At 43.6% G+C, this 20,743-nt stretch overlaps 1 protein-coding gene across 1 annotated transcript in view; it reads right to left on the reverse strand.

Moving 5' to 3' along the window:
- The window catches only part of LOC109906972 (piezo-type mechanosensitive ion channel component 2-like), a 32,739-nt gene extending 12,935 nt beyond the window's left edge, over nucleotides 1–19,804 (reverse strand). The window contains exons 1-22 of the mRNA XM_031793302.1: nucleotides 19,741–19,804; nucleotides 13,913–14,014; nucleotides 13,622–13,667; nucleotides 13,367–13,526; nucleotides 12,850–13,063; nucleotides 12,451–12,664; nucleotides 11,700–11,868; nucleotides 11,359–11,451; nucleotides 11,193–11,246; nucleotides 9,837–10,001; nucleotides 9,254–9,632; nucleotides 8,859–9,040; nucleotides 5,697–5,845; nucleotides 5,021–5,188; nucleotides 4,547–4,588; nucleotides 3,935–4,059; nucleotides 3,571–3,743; nucleotides 3,176–3,387; nucleotides 2,861–2,957; nucleotides 2,401–2,601; nucleotides 1,983–2,187; nucleotides 145–246 (exon numbers count right to left, since the gene is read on the reverse strand). Coding sequence (XP_031649162.1) covers nucleotides 145–246; nucleotides 1,983–2,187; nucleotides 2,401–2,601; nucleotides 2,861–2,957; nucleotides 3,176–3,387; nucleotides 3,571–3,743; nucleotides 3,935–4,059; nucleotides 4,547–4,588; nucleotides 5,021–5,188; nucleotides 5,697–5,845; nucleotides 8,859–9,040; nucleotides 9,254–9,632; nucleotides 9,837–10,001; nucleotides 11,193–11,246; nucleotides 11,359–11,451; nucleotides 11,700–11,868; nucleotides 12,451–12,664; nucleotides 12,850–13,063; nucleotides 13,367–13,526; nucleotides 13,622–13,667; nucleotides 13,913–14,014; nucleotides 19,741–19,804 — 3,316 coding nt within the window. The remainder of the gene's footprint in view (nucleotides 1–144; nucleotides 247–1,982; nucleotides 2,188–2,400; nucleotides 2,602–2,860; nucleotides 2,958–3,175; nucleotides 3,388–3,570; nucleotides 3,744–3,934; nucleotides 4,060–4,546; nucleotides 4,589–5,020; nucleotides 5,189–5,696; nucleotides 5,846–8,858; nucleotides 9,041–9,253; nucleotides 9,633–9,836; nucleotides 10,002–11,192; nucleotides 11,247–11,358; nucleotides 11,452–11,699; nucleotides 11,869–12,450; nucleotides 12,665–12,849; nucleotides 13,064–13,366; nucleotides 13,527–13,621; nucleotides 13,668–13,912; nucleotides 14,015–19,740) is intronic.
- Nucleotides 19,805–20,743: the final 939 nt, after the last annotated feature.

The raw sequence follows: 20,743 nt of genomic DNA on the forward strand, positions 1-20,743 counted from the left end.
ACTATATGTAGAAGACAATGGCCTGAATCCTTGAGATATGCATGTAACTCATACTTCCACGTAAATCAAGAATGAATGCCAATGTGAGATTTCCCCACAATTTGTGAATTTGGAAATGGCTGGGATGAACATCAAGATACTCACAGAAGATGAAGGAAGGGGAGGGACGCATGGCAAAGTCAGGCAGGTAAAGCCACTTGATGAGGTTGGAGGTCAAAGCCTGACTGGAAGTCCTCCATGGATAATCTGACAGAGAGAAGAGAAGATTGAGAAGTTACGCTGGACATAAATATAAACGCAACATGTAAAGTGTTGGTCCAATGTTCCATGAGATGAAATAAAAGATCACAGAAATGTTCCATAAGCACAAAAAGCTTATTTCTCTAAAATGTTGGACACACATTTATTTGCATCCCTGTTAGTGAGCATTTCTCTTTTGCCAAGATAATCCATCCACCTGACAGGTGTGGCATATCAAGATGCTGATTAAACGGCAGGATCATTACACAGGTTCACCTTGTATTTGGGGAAATAAAATGTGCAGTTTTGTCATACGACACAATGCCACAAAAATCTCAAGCTTTGAGGGTGCGGGCAATTGGCATGCTGACTGCAGGAATGTACACCAGAGCTGTTGACAGATAATTTCATGTTAATTATCTACCATTAGCCGCCTCCAATGTCGTTTTACAGAATTTGGTAGTACATCCAACCGGCCTCACAACCACAGACAGCGTGTATGGCATTGTGTGGGCAAGCAGTTTGCTGATGTCAACTTTGTGAACAGAGTGCCCCATGGTGACTGTGGGATTATGATATGGGCAGGCATAAACTACGAACAACAAACACAATTGCATTTTATCGATGACAATTTGAATGCCCCATGGTGATGAGTTCCTGAGGCCCATTGTTGGGCCATTTATCCACCGCCATCACCTCATGTTTCAACATAATAATTCATGGCCCCATGTGACCTATACACAATTCATGGAAGCTGAAAATGTCCCAGTTCTATCATGGCCTGCATACTCACCTGACATGTCACCCATTGATCATGTTAGGGATGCTCTGGATCGATTGTGTACGACAGCATGTTTCAGTTCAAGCCAATATCCAGCAACTTTCCACAGCCATGGAAGAAGAGTGGTGCAACATTCCACAGGCCACAATCAACAGCCTGATCAACTCAATGTGAAGGAGATGAGGCAAATGGTGGTCACACCAGATACTGACTGGTTTTCTGATTCACACCCCTACCTTTTTTTGAAGGTATCTGTGACCGACAGATGCATGTATGTATTGCCAGTCATGTGAAATCCATAGATTAGGGCCTAATGAATTTATTTAAATTTACTGATTTCGTTATATGAACTATAACTCATTAAAATCTTTGAAATTGTTGCATGTTGCATTTATATTTTTGTTCCATAAGGAGTTTCAGAGTAGGAATACTGATCTAGGATAAGTTTAGTATTTTAGATCATAATGAATGAGATTGTATGGACAGATCCTAGATCAACACTCCTACCCTAAGTCACTTTGTAGATACTGGCCATTCCATACATCTGTTGTTTGTCATGAACATCCAGGAGGATGGACTTTGCTATAAAATGCAGTGGCTCAAATCCGCTCGTTGAGTTCTCAGTGATCACCTCCAGGGGTGATTACCGACCAGCTCCATTACTGCAGTAATTAAATAACAACGTTTGATTGTTTAGATTTTTTTTTTGATTACAATAATTCCACCACACGTGTCACTCAAATCCTAATCACACATTAACTATGGTGAAGAAGACGGTTTCCACTAAGCGTTTACCGTCAGGTGATGTCATTTGGATGTCTTTTTTTGCTCCTATTTGGACCAGGTGGTCTTTTTCAGGTCTTTTTTTGGTGCAGCCTGGACCGGCCTTGATTTAAACGTCTACTGACGTTGATTTTTGGTCCTGTCTGGACCAAAAATCATTTTGCATATCTCTCCTTACCGACACAGAGAGCGGGAGGGATGCCGATACAGAGCAGGTACTGCAGCACCATGAGTCCTGCAGTGAAGCAACAGTACTTAGGCCACACCTCCCCCATGGCCTTCCTGCGTCGTCGTGACAGAACGGCCATCAGAGCACAGGCGTGCAGCAGCGAGTAGAAATCCATCCGCTGGCCAATCACATTCACCGCCACCACAAAGCACACCTGAGGGACAGGAGGACCATCTCAAAGAGCTATACAACCACCGTGACGACACTACAAAAATTAAAACATATAGATTAACAGCAAAGACGACTATAGATAACTTCAGAAGCCGCATTTCAATTTAAAACACTGCAAAGGTCATACAAATCTCAAATGGAAGTCAACCGTAAAAGAGGCTATTGCGGCCCCAAGAATCGGTTATAGCTACTCTACCTCCAGGCCAAACTTGTAGAAGAAGTAGTTGACGAAGTACTTGATGCAGGGCAGGATGCCATGGTCCAGGTGCTGGCGTGTGATGCCCTGGAAGATAATGCTGAAGGTGGGGACCTTGAGGTTGTTGTGAAGGCGGTAGTAGAGCTGGTGTCGAGAGACCGTCACCTCAAACACCAGCAGCCCCAGCACCGTCAGGTGGTTCTGACGTCAAAGAAAAGCACAACCGAAGAACACTCAGACCACTGAACTATAGAACCACAGATCAATGAAGCTACCACGCTAATAATAGAGAGGATATTCATTTACATGTGCCGTATTTACCGATGTGCATTAATCTGTTATTAATATGCATATATCTCAAAATCTCTCTTTCAATTAATTTCATGGTTATACAGTGCATGGCAGGATTGACAAATGACGTTGATATAACCACGGACACCGAGTAAGAAGCTTGTCTTACGCTGAGACAGGGCAGGATCCTGTCTTCACACTTGCGCAGGGCTCCACACCATATGGCTGGGTCAACAGGCTTCACATACAGCACAGACCTCCTCAGCAGCTCTGCCATGTTCCCCTCCAGCCCTGTCCCGTTAGCTGACACCAGGCTCTGACACACAGAGGCACATACTACTGTAAACGTAGATAGTCACACGTACGCAAGCATTGCACACGCACACACAGTCCATTGTATCTAAACGACGACATAATCCCCTTGGGAGCCAACCATGACTGAGTATATATTGCTGTGCCTGTGGAATAATTAGTGAATATTTGGTCAGTGTTTCGCATGCTAGTGGTAAGTGAACTCACAGCGGTGCAGTTGGAGGAGTACTCCAGAGGTTTGATGACCTTGAGCTGGTACAGCATCTTACACACCACCATGACACAGGCCCAGACCGAGGACACACTGGAGGCGATGGGGCGGAGCCGGGGAAAGGGCAGGGCGAAGGTCCACAGAACCAGGAACATGAAGTTCATCAGGGACACCTTGGGCACAAAGAAAAAAGAAAGAAAACAAATGTTTTGTGCAGACGCCCTACACTGCATAACATATTAGGTGGTGAAAATCAGGGCAGTGTAAATGCAGTAAATACAATATAGAAGGTACTATAAATGGGGTCACGGTACAATGAGAATGTGGAGTTCAAGGGTCACATAAAGACATCTGACCTCTTGTAGGGACACCCAGATGATGCCAGTGGAAACAATCTTGAGGCTGTGAACCTCCAGCAGTCTCCAGCCCATCTCCTGAGCCCGCTGGAAGAGAGCCAGAGCCTGGAACAGCAGCAGGCTGGCCCGGTCCACAATCAACCCCCACTGGGTCAGACGCTCCTCTGGGGGAACTGACAGACACAAAAAGGACATCAGACTCAAGGTCAGATATAAGGTCAGATATGAGATCTGAAATGCTGTGCTAGATTTCCCAGACTTTTGTTTATGTGGTGTGTTTTGCTTGTACTGTCGTTGTGCTGTTAAAATGTACTTTTCGTACAGTAAATTCGAATCGGAATCTCAGGATCTCAGTGGCACACACCTGTTCCCCCCTGCTCCTCCTCGGGTTTCTCTGATGAGGCAGACAGTCCATCATTCTCCAACGTGTCCTGACTCCCCACACGTTCCGACTCCCCACTCATCTGCTCGCTCTGCTCCTTCGCCATCCTAGCAGAAAGAGGGTAGGCAAGTCCATCGTGGATGTAGTCATTTTAATACATTATACGGTATGACAACATTATATATATATGTGATGCAATACATGGTCTGTTTTCATCCACGTAGAGGAAGAAAGTGTATGAAGAACGTACCGTTTCTGTAACTTTTCAACGTTTTCTTTCATTCTGAGGAAAAACAAACACCAGTTAAACACTGCACTTACAGTGGTAGAAATCCATTCCATGAAATGATCTGAAAAAGACGTATTTTAAATGACTCCGAATTCATGACGGGCGGATGGAATGAAATGATATATCTGTACGCTCAAAGGGTGCTGCTTTCGCCGGCGCCGACATGTTATCATACCATGAGAGGAACCTATTTTTACACTCCTTGCTTTGCTTTTGCCTAACTACGGTTGTTTAAGATGACTCAAACTCTGAGCAATCCACTGTGTGAAGCATGCCGTCCACGGAGACAAAAATACAGCTCTTACATGTCAGCTATCACATTGACGGAGTTCCTCAGCTCCTCCTCTCTGGGTGAAGAGATGGACAGAACGGATGAGACACAACAACATAGAGGAGATGGGTGGAGAATGACAGACAGCTTGTTTTTCCCCCCAAAAAGGAAAGAACACCCCAGCATGTATTACACCATTTTTTTGGGACCAATCAGATCAAAATGTTCAATATCTCTCTGCAGCACAGGAGGTTGGTGGCGACTTAATTGGGGAGGACGGGCTCGTGCTAATGGCTGGAGCGGTTTGATACCGTTCCAGACATTACTATGAGCAGTCCTCCCCTCAGCAGCCTACACCGCCATTGTACATATTTTCTTTTTATTAAGAAAATGTATGTCTCTAAAAATACCAGTTGACACGAGAGAAACACTCAATTGACTAATATTTCCCTCCTCCCTGATATAAAGCACATTATCCCAGTGGTTGCGATCAGGTAAGCTGTCCCACCTGGTTGGTCCGTGGTGGACAGGTACGTTATCCAGGTTGGTGAGATCCAGGAAGTCCTGGTTGAAGTAGTGTAGCTGCAGGATGCAGGCCAATAGGAAGGCTGCAGGGAGGAGGATACGAGCAAACAGCTCCACAGTATCATATTGCTCCAACCCGAGATCACGCAGACTAGAGGACAGAGCGGGACAGGGACAGCACTGAGCGAACAGATGTAGGATCTTAATTTTGAGCCAGTTTGCTACAACAGCAAATGTGAATTATTATGTGGATTATGTGGACACTTTTTGGTAGGGGTTGATACATTTTTCTTTAAAGTCAAGTCTGACAAACTTAAAAGAATCCTTTTTAAAACTAAAATACACCACAAATTTGCATTTCCTGCCATGCAGGAAAAATCGCAGCAACAAAATAGTGATAAAATTAAGATCCTACTACATCTGTATAAGAATAACTCATGCAAAGACACTGTGAATCGCAAATGTTCCTTAGCCATGGACCATCAGGGAGAATTCTAGACATAGGGTACAAGATATGAGTAATTTTGCGCCAATGAATCAATGAATCAATCAATTAACAATGTAGTACATCAGAGTCTTGGGATGACTACAACAATATGGAGGCATAAGCAGCGTTGTGAATGTACAGGGTTGGCCACGGTGCCACCATGCCCACTCACCCTTCCTCAGACATGCCCATGATCTGTCTGAACAGGCCAGAGACAGTCTTGAACTGGTACATGTAGATGGCAATCAGGACCACCATGGAGTAGCCCACCACCACCGCCCAGAAGTACTTCAGCACTCGCCTCCACACGTCACAACGGATCTGAGGAATCGTAACATACAGTGCCTTGCGAAAGTATTCTGCCCCCTTGAACTTTGCGACCTTTTGCCACATTTCAGGCTTCAAACATAAAGATATAAAACTGTATTTTTTGTGAAGAATCAACAACAAGTGGGACACAATCATGAAGTGGAACGACATTGATTGGATATTTCAAACTTTTTTAACAAATAAAAAACTGAAGAATTGGGCGTGCAGAATTATTCAGCCCCTTTACTTTCAGTGCAGCAAACTCTCTCCAGAAGTTCAGTGAGGATCTCTGAATGATCCAATGTTGACCTAAATGACTAATGATGATAAATACAATCCACCTGTGTGTAATCAAGTCTCCGTATAAATGCACCTGCACTGTGATAGTCTCTGAGGTCCGTTAAAAGCGCAGAGAGCATCATGAAGAACAAGGAACACACCAGGCAGGTCCGAGATACTGTTGTGAAGAACTTTAAAGCCGGATTTGGATACAAAAAGATTTCCCAAGCTTTAAACATCCCAAGGAGCACTGTGCAAGCGATAATATTGAAATGGAAGGAGTATCAGACCACTACAAATCTACCAAGACCTGGCCGTCCCTCTAAACTTTCAGCTCATACAAGGAGAAGACTGATCAGAGATGCAGCCAAGAGGCCCATGATCACTCTGGATGAACTGCAGAGATCTACAGCTGAGGTGGGAGACTCTGTCCATAGGACATCAATCAGTCGTATATTGCGCAAATCTGGCCTTTATGGAAGAGTGGCAAGAAGAAAGCCATTTCTTAAAGATATCCATAAAAAGTGTTGTTTAAAGTTTACCACAAGCCACCTGGGAGACACACCAAAAATGTGGAAGAAGGTGCTCTGGTCAGATGAAACCAAAATTTTACTTTTTGGCAACAATGCAAAACGTTATGTTTGGTGTAAAAGCAACACAGCTCATCACCCCGAACACCATCCCCACTGTCAAACATGGTGGTGGCAGCATCATGGTTTGGGCCTGCTTTTCTTCAGCAGGGACAGGGAAGATGGTTAAAATTGATGGGAAGATGGATGGAGCCAAAAACCTGATGGAGTCTGCAAAAGACCTGAGACTGGGACGGAGATTTGTCTTCCAACAAGACAATGATCCAAAACATAAAGCAAAATCTACAATGGAATGGTTCAAAAATAAACATATCCAGGTGTTAGAATGGCCAAGTCAAAGTCCAGACCTGAATCCAATCGAGAATCTGTGGAAAGAACTGAAAACTGCTGTTCACAAATGCTCTCCATCCAACCTCACTGAGCTCGAGCTGTTTTGCAAGGAGGAATGGGAAAAAATGTCAGTCTCTCGATGTGCAAAACTGATAGAGACATACCCCAAGCGACTTACAGCTGTAATCGTAGCAAAAGGTGGCGCTACAAAGTATTAACTTAAGGGGGCTGAATAATTTAGCACGCCCAATTCTTCAGTTTTTGATTTGTTAAAAAAGTTTGAAATATCCAATAAATGTCGTTCCACTTCATGATTGTGTCCCACTTGTTGTTGATTCTTCACAAAGAAATACAGTTTTATATCTTTATGTTTGAAGCCTGAAATGTGGCAAAGGTCGTAAAGTTCAAGGGGGCCGAATACTTTCGCAAGGCACTGTAGATCCCATGATGCTAATCAGGTCAAATCACTATGAAATGTGTCTAGTAACCAAGGGAAATCAGAGGGTTAGGTTGATCTTTATAAAATAATGTATTTTACTGTTATTTTACTGTTAATATTGCTCCCCAGGATTTTTGGTATACCAATAATCAAAGGTGTTACAAATATGTTACAAATTTCATATGACAACAGGCGACCACAAAACAAGTTGCCTTTTCACAAGAATCTATTTTTATTTAACCTTTATTAAACTAGGCAAGTCAGTTAAGAACAAATTCTGATTTACAATGACAGCCTACACCGGCCGAAACCCGGCCGACACTGGGACACAATTGTGCGCCGCCCAACCACAGCCGGTCGTGACACAGCCTGGATTCGAACCAGGGTGTCTGTGGTGACGCCTCAAGCACTGAGATGCAGTGCCTTAGACCGCTGCGCCACTCAGGAGCCCATCTATCATCAGTGTCTTGAAATGTTCATTTCAAATTCAACATTTGTTTACGTAAGAACACCTACGTCTTTTACACAATTGCTGTTTATTTCCCCTCAGTCAGACAGTGTGTGAAACACTGGTGCTGCTGGCACTGATAAACGGCAGGTTCATATTGGCTTTCTGACAGTGTGTGTGCTGTGAGGTCGTAGCTCGGCCATTAGGTAAGTGGTCAGCGCTGAAAGGTCAGCGGAAATACCAGACGGCGAGGGAAACCAGGAAAATGGCCGCGGAAATGTTTTGTGTCTGTGTTTACGAGGTCGGATCAATATTCATAACGGAAGCTCTATTGATAAGAGTTTAGAGCCTTTGGCTGTTGTTGAGGTCTTGGCCGTAAGGCCGGGCGGTAAACGTGTCATACCGATAGTGAGGTCAGTGATAAGATAGTTGCATATTCAGAGTCGGATTAATCTTTCGGGTAAACCCACTAATATAGCTATTGAACGAAACTATTCCACAGCCACTATGATTGTTTGTTTGACACAATCGTATCTTTCACAGAGTACATTTGTTTCTCTCTCCCTTCCCTTCTGAAAAACATCCGACTGTTTATAGCGTCTCGTATGTGTGATTTACCGTGTGATTTACCACGCACACTTTTATCCAGAGCGACGTACAGGAGCAACTGGGGTTACGTTCCTTGCTCAAGGGCACAACGACGGATGTATCACCTGTCGGCTCGGGGATTCGACCTTTCGGTTACGGGCCCAACGCTCTTAACTGCTAGCCTACCGGCCACCCTGAGATGTGTGCAATCTGGAGGAGTTCAGTAATATCCGTTGTTCCCTGGAACATGGACAGTAAAGTTGTACGGTACATTGTATATCATGTGCAGCATACACATCACCACTGACATACACCACAACACTCTCTAGGAGTCATATATATGAGGCCCACCTGGTAGAGGACGACACAGAAGAGGAACAGCACGATGTAGAGGATCTTGTAGACCATCACCTTCCCGGAGAAGCTGACCACAAAGAACATGGAGCAGCAGAACAGGATCCAGTACTTCACCAGGTTTCCTTTGACCGCTGAACCCAGCATCTCCATTATGGGAGAGGTTTCATCTTCATCCGCTGAGGGAGAGGAGGAGCACAATGTAGAACATGTCACCGTACCTGTGCCAAGGTTCAAACACCTATGAGTTAGAGAGCACTGTTAAGTGAAGCTTGTTATAAACACCTAGGACTAATATCACATCCATTTCTAATGCATCGTAACTGATTTCGAGAACGTGACTTTATCAATGTAAAGCCATAAAGGGTGCATATAAAGAGAGGAGTCCATACATGGGAGTACTTTCACTTCTTCCAGAGACTCGTCAGACTCCTTGAGATCCTGCTCTTTCTGTTTCTCCTTCTGTTGTTGCCTGAACAGCAGCCAAAAGCTGAAGGTGTACAACACCTTGCCTCCCAGGTGGATGCAGGGTGCTGGGTAGATGGCCATGTCAAAGTCCACCAGCATGGCATGTGGCAGGCCAGGGTACAGCTCATCCCGCCGCAGCCTCAGGCCGCTCAGGAAGGCGAGCAGCAACAGCAAGGTGCCGTACACCGCCAGGAAGGGAGCGCTCATCATGGCGTAGCGCCGACGGTCACGCATCATCCAGATCACACACGACCACACCAGCAGGGCGAACGTCAGCCAGCTGTTATAGGTGATGCTCCACACCTGAGTGGTTGAAGGAACACAGGAGGCATGCCACACATCTTATAGTCATACCCATGTTCATGTTTAAAGATTGCAAGGTAATGTGAAGGTAACGTAGCTCTATTCAGTTAGACTTTTAAAGGAATTGTTTTCAGAGAGTTAATTGTTGAATGACTAATGTCTACACCAAAACTTTAATAGCATTGTGGAAAGGAAGTGCTTTACCATCATGATGATGAGTGCGCTGATGTAGCTGTGCTTCATGATGAACAGGCCAAACACAGCCAGTCCACTGGGGCCATTCTCTTCCTCGCTCATAGACACCTCACTCATTCCCTCCCTCATAGACACCTCACTCATCCCCTCCCTCATAGACACCTCACTCCTCCCCTCCCTCATAGACACCCCACTACCCCCCGCCCTCATAGGCACCTCACTCCTCCCCTCCCTCATAGACACCTCACTCCTCCCCTCCCTCATAGACACCTCACTCCTCCCCTCCCTCATAGACACCTCACTCCTCTCCTCCCTCATAGACACCTCACTCCTCCCCTCCCTCATAGACACCTCACTCCTCTCCTCCCTCATAGACACCTCACTCCTCTCCTCCCTCATAGACACCTCACTCCATCCCTCCCTCATAGACACCTCACTCCTCCCCTCCCTCATAGACACCTCACTCCTCTCCTCCCTCATAGACACCTCACTCCTCTCCTCCCTCATAGACACCTCACTCCTCTCAACCCTCATAGACACCTCACTCCTCTCCTCCCTCATAGACACCTCACTCCATCCCTCCCTCATAGACACCTCACTCCTCCCCTCCCTCATAGACACCTCACTCCTCCCCTCCCTCATAGACACCTCACTCCTCTCCTCCCTCATAGACACCTCACTCCTCTCCTCCCTCATAGACACCTCACTCCATCCCTCCCTCATAGACACCTCACTCCTCTCCTCCCTCATAGACACCTCACTCCTCCTCTCCTTCTCTTCAACCTCCTCCGACTCTGAGAGAGGAAAACAGCAGAAGATGGAGTTTAGGAAAGTTGTTATACCATATAATTGTCATATTTTAAGGATATGTTGTATCAGTTTCTACACTAGTGATGAAGATGTATTCAATATTCAATTCCTACCATATATTCATGACTGGGTAACATCAAAATATCCAGGTGGATAAAAAAAAGACTTCCCATAAGTCAAACCTTTCGTCTATAACCTAACATTGTGGTAATTCTACCAAATAATGGACCCTGGAGTAGATTTGACTTGGACATTGGCAAGTCTGGCAGGTACATACCTTGTGAGGGTGACAAGTCTATTCCTTCATATTGTGGTGGAGGGTGGCAGTTTGCATACCCTGCCCCTGGCCCTCCCAGCAGTAACCCCATCTCCTGACCTCTCAGATCATGCCATGAGCTGCTCATCAGTAAGACCATTGGCTGCAGAGGAAAAACAGTGTGCTTAGGAATTTTGGCTTTGAAGAAAAGTGATGCGCACCGAATGTACGGTGTCTAACCAGACATGTAACGTCCCGTTAAGGTAGTTATGACAACACATTGGGAGAGCAGAATGTACCTCCTGCACCTCCTCATCTGGCATGTAAGTTTCCTCATCCGTACTGGTCAGTAGCTGCAAAATAAAAAATACAATTGTTCCAGAAATCTGAAAATAGAAGAAAATCATGATGGTAAAACTACAGGAGAATGTAGAAGAAAAATAGAACTGTAGTAGATTTCAAGACCTCCAATCTGTCTCCTGAGATGAATAAGATCTTGGAGAAGCTGGGGGGATCCTCTGGGATTTCTACTGGACTCTCAGACTTCACCAGAGTATCCTAGCAGAAATACACAGACAGCACCATGAAATGGCTGACACACTTAACACTTCCAACAAAGGATAAACCAGCAAAGTTTGATTTAATCCACAAGACATTGACAGCGTCTGACATGGCACCCTATTCACTATATAAAGCCCTACCCCATTTACAGTAGTGCACTATATAGGGAATAGGGTTCAATTTCAGATGCAGCTATTCACTATGAAGGTCTTAGTTGCATTAGAGTCTCAGTCTAGGTAAAGTACCTCTTCTTCAGGGATGTAGACCCACTTGTGCAGCAAAGCCACCATTGTGTAATAGAGGAGCAGCAGCACCATGGGGTTGATGAAGACAGGCCAGCTGACATCTGCCTGCAGACCCAGACTGTATGGCTCAGTCTCATTGGTCCGGATGAACGCTGTCATACCAAACAGCCTGAACAAAACCAGAGGGCGATTAATCTCTTGGGACAGACCACGTAAACAAAAATGGGACCGTAGATCTCTCACGATACAACGGAATGCGTGAGATAACGAGCAGTATTAGTTCCGGTGCTTCGGACAAATCACGATTTCCCAGGCGTTAGCATCTTTCAAATTTTGGAAGGGGAGTGGACATTTGGCCCATAAACTTGTTTGCTCTTTGTTCCGGTTCTGATCTCTTCTCTTACTACATATAGACTCAGAACTTAATCGAGCATCTGACTAATTACGCAAGACTTTAGTTCTGGATAGACCAGATTGGTATACAAACAACATTCACAGTAGATAGATCAAGTATATACTGAAATTGGAAGACGGGCATGTATTAGTTTATGACAATTAATTAACAATGATTTGTATATGCCTGTGTCCAGTGTAATAGAGTGTGTAATTATTTGGTATTTCGACAAGTGTGAATAACTACAATCTGGTTTTTCAGCCAGCAAACCAATATGGTTAAAAGGACAGTGTGTATCTGCACAGTCAGCATCCAGCCAGTGTCCAGCGTTGCTACATCCTGGTCCCGTGACCCTACCTGGCGTAGATGTCCTGTGGGGGTACGATCTGTTGGGCCAGGGGAAGCTGGTACAGGTAGAGGCACAGCAGGTGACCAGCGCTGAATATAGCCATCATCACGCAGAGGGTACTGAAAAACAGCAGGCTGAGGGAGCGGAGAAACACCCACCACCACACCAGGCCCAGGAATGTCCCGAAATACACTGCCGAAGTCAGGGAGGGTAGGGCGATGCCTGGTACAAGGGGAAGAGGACCAGTCAAGGGGAGAAAAGAGAAGATTATAGTACTGTGCGGGAGCAGATAGTGTCTTATTTTGGCTGAGCTGGACAGCAGAGAAAGCTGAGCCAATGCAAGACTTTAAGTCTGGCATGCAAGACAAATACATGAGAGTCCAAAGTGGCAGCCTTTTGAGATGTACCTGCCAGCCCCAGTAGTATGGTGACCACTACTTTCCCTGCTGTGTTCATGATGGCGGACAGCAAGAGGCGCAGTCCAAGGGCAAATGCAATGAACTTCTGGACAAACTGAGGAGGGGTTACCGGCGCCGCTGTGATTTCATCTGAGCTGTCACAGGACGAGCCATCTGTGACATCACTTTCGACTTCAGACTCTGAGTCGGACATCTCCACATCCTGCTTTGTCAAAAGAGCACAAGTTTGGTGGACAAGAAGTTGGTGTTGTTTCATAACACAATTTGACTTTCTAACAGATTCAAGCTGATGGAGGACCATCAGAGTAGAGGTGCAAACCACTAGAGTAGAGGTGCTGACATACTGTGTGAGAAGGTGAGGCACCCTACCTTCACATTCTTGAAATCCTTTACAACATTTCACCATGTATGATGTACTTTTCTAAAGCTCTCAGGTAAAACAATAATGGTAAAACTATGCTGTGAATTGAACAAAAGTGGCAGATGAAATTGGCCATGTGGATACCTCAGGGTCAGAGGGTTTGATGCAGTTCTCGTGGACATTAAGTTGTGGCGCGGGGCACAGCAGCTTCTTGACCAGGCAGAGTATGAAGAGCCCAGACAGGAAGAGCCCCAGATCAGGGGCTAAGAGACGCAAAGTGTTCCCTGCATCCACCAAACTGAACCTGGGGACAGAACACAAGACAATCTGATGAACAACACCTGCATTAGAAACACCACCATAGTCTGCTTTAAAAAAGTCAACAAAATGTGGCCCTACCGTACAATGCCCAAATGGTAGAGAACATTTTCCCAATATTCGTTCTCTGTTGAACAACACAAATATTTCAGACAGAAGATCAAGTTTAGTCGTATCAGCAAAATGCCAAAGCAACATCCACCCTCATCAAATGTTCATTGAATGAGTAAGTAATACGTTCATCATACTCTTCGTGTATTGAAATGCTTAAACAAACTTCTTCGGCCTCTATTTTGGGCGGTGTTCCGCAGCATCTCTGAGTAGTCTGTTGTTAGTGGCTTCGTGAGCTGATAGAGGCTGGTGTTATCTTACCATTCTGAGGTACGTAGGCAAAAGTGATCTGCATGAAACACTGGAGAGCCAGAAACGTCACGCTGGTAGAACAGATGAGCAGCAGGAACTTCCCTGTTTTTCCTTTCGAAATACAAGACCAGAAACACAGATTAACAGAGGTCAAAAATAATGTGTTCCTTTTTTTGGAGAAACAAAACATATTTCTTCCTTTCAACATGTCAAAGACACATACAAAGCATTCAGATCAGACAGTCTGTTATCATCCATATGGATGGATGTTACTTTTTATGGCCTTTTTCTACTCCATTTCCCCCCTATCTTAATGGCTGAGGATAGTGGTGGAGTCTACTGCTGCAATGCAGATCCCATTTGTCTCTATACTTACAGAGAGTGAGCTGTGCATGGCTTCAATATGGAAATATATATTATATTTAGGTTTTTAATCCAATTAAATGGGAAACAAGCTAATGTTGCAGGAAAATCACATAAATGTTTCTAAATATGACTCTGGCTCGCACAAGCCAAGGCTCGTGCAAGGCTCCTTACTTTTGCTTCTAAATATGAGGGTCACCCGCAACATTTCATCCCTCATCCCATCATTTCATGATGGGCATATGGATAAACGGAGGGGGTTTTACGCACGTCCAAAAAAAATAATGATTAAAAAGGGGGAAGTCCACTCACTGTTTTTCTGCTCCCAAACTTGATATTTTAATAAAGCTTTGGTGATTAATATTTATTTCAAAGCAGTCTCATGAGACAAACCATTTATTGATAGGCTGCTATTTGGCGAATGCGTTGGGCTGGTAAAAAAAAAACGCCTTAATTGAGGGGAGAGGCTTATGCTTGGTTTTTAATCAAATGAAACGAAAAACAAGCTATCTTTTTTTAGAACAACAGAAATATTGCTATATAGAATGCGGCCATGGCAGTGTGTGCACACGCATGTCTATACAAAATACTAGGCTCCTGTCAATTGTATCATTCACTGCCTATGTGCGAGGCACATTCAAAAAAAAAATCCGCTGTTGATATGGCATTATACAGAGTAGTTTGCAGGAGCGTGTCTTTGATAATCGAACGAGTGGTGCTTTTTGAAAATGGGGATGGATTGTCTAATTGAACCAGCGAAATTAACTATGCAGTTATGTGAATTGTGAAGCATAAAAAGCACGAGGACAAGGCACACTCAGTAGACCATTTAAAACCCCTTTATTTATAGGCTACTTGACTAATGCATGGCCAGGATTGAAAAAAAGACGCCCCTATGCCAAGTTGTTAACCTGCTTTGATTAATGCTTGGTTTTTATATCTAATTAAATTAAATGGGGGAATGCAAATGTTTTTTTTTAATGTTGCTTAATACCAGATTCACGGTGCAAAAGGTACACCTCTCATTCCAAGCGCACTGTGCATCACGGCTGCGCTTCTACTCTCAAAATCTATGCCATTAGCAACTGCGTTACTGTTAAGACCTGCTTTGGTTGGTTTTAAAACGTCCCTTTGACGCTGCAGGAAAATGCCACGTTGCGGTTGTTTTTAAGGACACACCTCAAATATTGCCACCCCAGCGCAAGTGGCTAATGTTAGACAGGTAAATTGCCGAGCCTGGCATAAGGAGTGGAAAATGCCAGTGCGCCAGTTTTTACACGACGAAACTGCAAACTAACCGGCGTTTGACACTTGCGCCTCCTGAAAATAGAGCCCTTTGTGCCTTACAAGCAGTTTCTGTGATCAAGAGTCTACTAAAGTAGCCAACATGGAACTGGATTCGCCTGAACATCAGAACAAACTTAATCAAAAAGAAAACACTTGTATTTAAAGGAAAATGTAAAGTAACTATATCGTTTTTTGTGGTACTTTACTTTACTATTTGTATTTGCAACTTTTACTTTTACTGCACTACATTCCTAAAGAAAATATGTACAAAATAATAGTTAGGTTTCGCATGCTCAGGCAGGACAGCAAAATGGCCTAACTCCCACACCTATCCATATAACCTGCTGTCATCCCAACTGCCTCCGGTCTGTCAGACTCACTATAAACAACTACTGCTTTGGTAAATGACGTCTGAGTGTTGAAGTGGACCTCTGTCTGTCTGTACATTTTAAAAACAAGAAAATCTTGCCCTCTGGTTTGCATAATGTAATGAATTTGATATAGCATTTAATTTAACTTTTTAACTTTTACTCAAGTATGACAAAGAGTACTATTTCCATCACTGGCGTTTTGCATCATATGATACAAAACACATCATGTGACACTTTCTGTATTTTGAAACGTTCTACAGTGCATTCAGAAAGGATTCAGACCCTTTTACTTTTTTCCACATTTTGTTACATTACAGCCCTATTCTAAAATTAAATATTTTTTTCCTCATCAATCTACACACAATACCCCATAATGACAAAACAAAAACAGGTTTGTAGAAATGATTGCAGTTTTTTTTTTATTAAAAAAACTAAAATGCATTTATGTAAGTATTCAGTATTTGGGGAGTTTCTCCCAGTCTTCTCTGCAGATCCTCTCAAGCTCTGTCAGGTTGGATGTGGAGCGTTGCTGCACAGATAATTTCAGGTCTATCCAGAGATGTTCGCTCGGGTTCAAGTCCGGGCTCCGGCTGTGCCACTCATGGACATTCAGAGACTTGTTCCAAAGCCACTTCTTGGTTGTGTGCTTAGGGTCATTGTCCTGTTGCGAAGGTGAACCTTCGCCCCAGTCTGAGGTCCTGAGCGCTCTGAAGCATGTTTTCATCAAGGATCTCTCTGTACTTTGCGCCGTTCACCTTTCCCTTGATCTTGACTAGTCTCCCAGTCCCTGCCGCTGAAAAACATCTCCACAGCATGATGCTGCCACCACCATGGATGGTAGGGATGGTTACAGGTTTCCTACAAACGTGACGCTTGGTATTCAGGCCAAAGAGTTCAATCTTGGTCTCATCAGACCAGAGGATCTTTTTCTCATGGTCTGACAGTCCTTTATGTGCCTTTTACTGAGGAGTAGCTTCCGTCTGGCCACTCTACCATAAAGGTCTGATTGGTGGAGTGCTGCAGAGATGTTTGTCCTTCTGGAAGGTTCTCTCATCTCCACAGAGGAACTCTTGAGCTCTGTCATAGTGACCATCGGGTTCTTGGTCACCTCCCTGACGAAGGCCCTTCTCCGATTGGTTAGTTTTCCTGATAAGACTCAGCCAGCTCTAGGAAGAGTCTTGGTGGTTCCAACTTATTCCATTTAAGAATGATGGATACCACTGTGTTCTTGGGGACCTTCAATGTTGCAGACATTTTTTGGTACCCTTACCAAGATCTGTGCCTCGACACAATCCTGTCTCGGAGCTCTACAGACAATTCCTTCGTCCTCATGGCTTGGTGTTTGCTCTGACATGCACTGTCAACTGTGGGACCATATATAGGCAGGTGTGTGCCTTTCCAAAAATATGTCCAATCAATTGAATTTACCACAGGTTGACTCCAATCAAGTTGTAGAAACATCTCAAGGATGATCAATGGAAACAGGATGCACCTGAGCTCAATTTCGAGTCTCATAGCAAAAGTTCTGAATACTTCTGTAAATAAGGTATTTCTGTTTTTTACTTTTTTAACCAATTTTAAAACAAGGCTGTAATGTAACAAAATGTGGAAAAAGGGAAGGGGTCTGAATTCTTTCTGATGCCATGCTTTTACTAAAAAGCTTTTCTTAATTTCTGCCCTCTCAAGTAAATGCCGGTCAATTCTGCTTCAGCATGATGTGTTTAATCTCTGCACCATCTCGCTAATATGATATCACCCCTGGCTTGAGTGGCCACTCAAGCCAGGGGTGATATCATATTAGCGAGACGAAGAGATGGATAAGGTTCTACGAGGAATTGAAGAGAAAAGTCCAGCATGCAAGAAAACCATTTTACAAGAGCTGACACCACAACTTTTAATTCGACTATATAATTACTAGGTTATACATAATAGATAAGACCATACAGGCCACATCCCTTTACAAAGTACATGACCAATCCTTTAATTCAGCAACCTTATTGATCAATCTAAAATAGAATGGACATGTTGTATGTTGATCAAAATGAGTTGATGAATCACACGCGTGCACGCACGCACGCACACACACACACCATCAGTGGTCGTCAGTTCCCACATTCCATGGCTGAAATCAAACATCATCAGCATTAAATGTCATGGCCTTGATTAACACTATTTTGAAAAAACACAGGGTCCGTGTTTATTAGCAAACATTCAAACAGAGAGGGCCTTGTAGCTTAGAATAAAATCCACCCTATTCTTTATTGTCTACTACTGTAGGGGTGCCATTTCCAAGCTGGTGGTGTTCCTCTGAAGTCTTACCTTGCATGGTGGTGAGAGAGGGGTTTGGCAGCAGGGGAAGGGTGAGAAAGAAAAGGAAATACACCACAGACAGACCATTGTACCGGAATGATGACGCTGTGGAGAGAAAACAATGATTTTACATTGAAGTTAATCTGAATATAATATCGAGGTATGATTTTCATTTCTTGTCCTTGATGCTGTATTTTATGAGATTTTTCATTATGTTGAGTCTGTCCTACTGAAAATCCAAATAAATACAGATGAAGAAGACCTGCTAGAAACAAATAGCCCACAGTATTATCCATCAAAGAGACAAGGCATTGGTAATAAAATACTATGATCCATTGCACCTGCTAATTCAAAATGCATTAGTGTTGGACTGAACAAAACTCCATCACACAGTAAACAAGTTAGCAGCTAAAAAGAAAAAACTGTGTGGCTTCTTGGACCAACAATGGCAATGAAACTGACAACAAAATCACGGGTCATGGTTTTAACTTTCTCAATCTTTTACCAACACAAAACACTCAAATGAAGGAAAGCATAATTGAACGATAATTGTATTTTTTCGCTTATTGAATTTACTTGAAATCTTGATTTTCTTTACTTAATTCTGAACTAGAAAATTGGAATACTTACTGAATGTAATGACACCTAAACATGTAAAATATGTCTTAAATTTTACAATACAATAAACATACTATTCAACAATGTCACGTTCTGACCGTTATTTCTTTTGTTTTGTATTTATTTAGTATGGTCAGGGCGTGAGTTGGGTGGGCAGTCTATGTTTGATTTTCTATGATTTGGGATTTCTATGTTTCGGCCTAGTATGGTTCTCAATCAGAGGCAGGTGTCATTAGTTGTCTCTGATTGAGAATCATACTTAGGTAGCCTGGGTTGCACTGTTTGTTTGTGGGTGATTGTCTATGTTAGCGGCTTGTGTCAGCACAGGTCTGATTTGTAGCTTCACGGTCGTATTTGGTTTATTGTTTTTTGTTACTCTTTTGTATAGTGTTCAGTGTTCTCTTTATTAAAATTCACTATGAACACATACTACGCCGCATATTGGTCCTCTGATCCTTCTCGCCTCTCCTCTTCAGATGAAGAGGAGGAAGACCGTGACAAACAACTTAAACATTGTATTCCCCATTACAGTTTTACAGCACAAGTTACTCAATTGCTGCATGATCACAATATACAATGTTTCTGTGTCCAGTCAAAGAATTACCATCAGGGGAAACAAGACATAATTGATTCATCTGCATATTCCCCGAAACATGTCTCCCAAAAAAAATAAGTGTTTTCCTGAAAGCATCCAAAATGGTGCTTGTAGCAATGTTATTAGATCACTTTAAAAAGGTAGAATCTCTCAATGTAACTGTAAAAGTCACTACTATTACCTCAATAACTAACACATCCACAGTCCTTCTGCATTGGGGGCTGACACTTGAATTGTTACTGTACATTTTTCCAGCCCCATAAGAATAAAAAGTAAAATAAAGGTCAACTTACCTGCAAGCAGAAGAAGAGGTAATACTAAGTTATAGAGAATCCCCACCACAATATCCCCCGCCATGTCTCCTCAGCGTGTGAGAGACACCCAGCACTCTGAAGACAGTCTACTCTCTGGGCTGCTTGTGGTTGCAGGTAACTTCCATCCGCTCATACATCCATCTCTCTAGACCAGGCACAGTGATACACCAAAAGAATGACCCTGAATGGTCCTGAATTAGAGGTTAAGTCAAAAGGAAAGAGTTCCAAGACAAGAGGAGCGAAAACCAAATGGTGTTCCTTGGTTTAGGATGCAGATGTGTGTGACTCCCTCTCTCTCTAATTTATCTTTTGCTCTCTTATCCCCCCCCCCTTCTCCCCACCCCGCTTTAGTAATGGCCTGTGTCCCAGCTGCAGAATTATTACCTCGATAAGGAGGGAGGCTCCCATAGGAATCTCAATAGATGACTGACGATGAAGTTGTCCAAGAGCCTTGGAGTCCGCAGTGTCATTAGGCAGAGCAAAAACACACTTAGTCACGCCGGTGGCTAGACAATTTTTTCACTTTGTGGCTATTGTTTGTATTGTCAGTTACTAATACAGAGACCAAGCTCAACAACATGGACCCTCAAAATATAGGACATTGATGTGTTTTTTATAGGTTGTTTTTTTCAGCACTTGGCCGGCCTGTGTATTTTATCACAGCTCATCATCATTTTCTGCTGGCGAGGGAAAGTTTATCTAATATTCATGGCTGTGAGGCCATTAAGAGCCAGTGACTGCAGCAGAGGAGTATGGTGAACACAGCACATTGTCTGTCGGGCAGGAGTGGGAGGGAACGCAGGGAACTAGGCTACACACCTAGTAAAACATTGTTTTTTTTAAGGGAGACGTTTAATCAAGTCATTCAATTGAATTAACTTGCACCTTGCACCTTGCACCTTCAAATAATCAGATACATTTGGTACCATTGTCTGGAGTTCAGGGATAAGGAAAATCACATGGAACAGTACCATCTAGTGGT

The sequence above is a fragment of the Oncorhynchus kisutch genome, linkage group LG17 (genome assembly GCF_002021735.2).
Source record: "Oncorhynchus kisutch isolate 150728-3 linkage group LG17, Okis_V2, whole genome shotgun sequence".
In the NCBI taxonomy this organism is placed as follows: domain Eukaryota; kingdom Metazoa; phylum Chordata; class Actinopteri; order Salmoniformes; family Salmonidae; genus Oncorhynchus; species Oncorhynchus kisutch.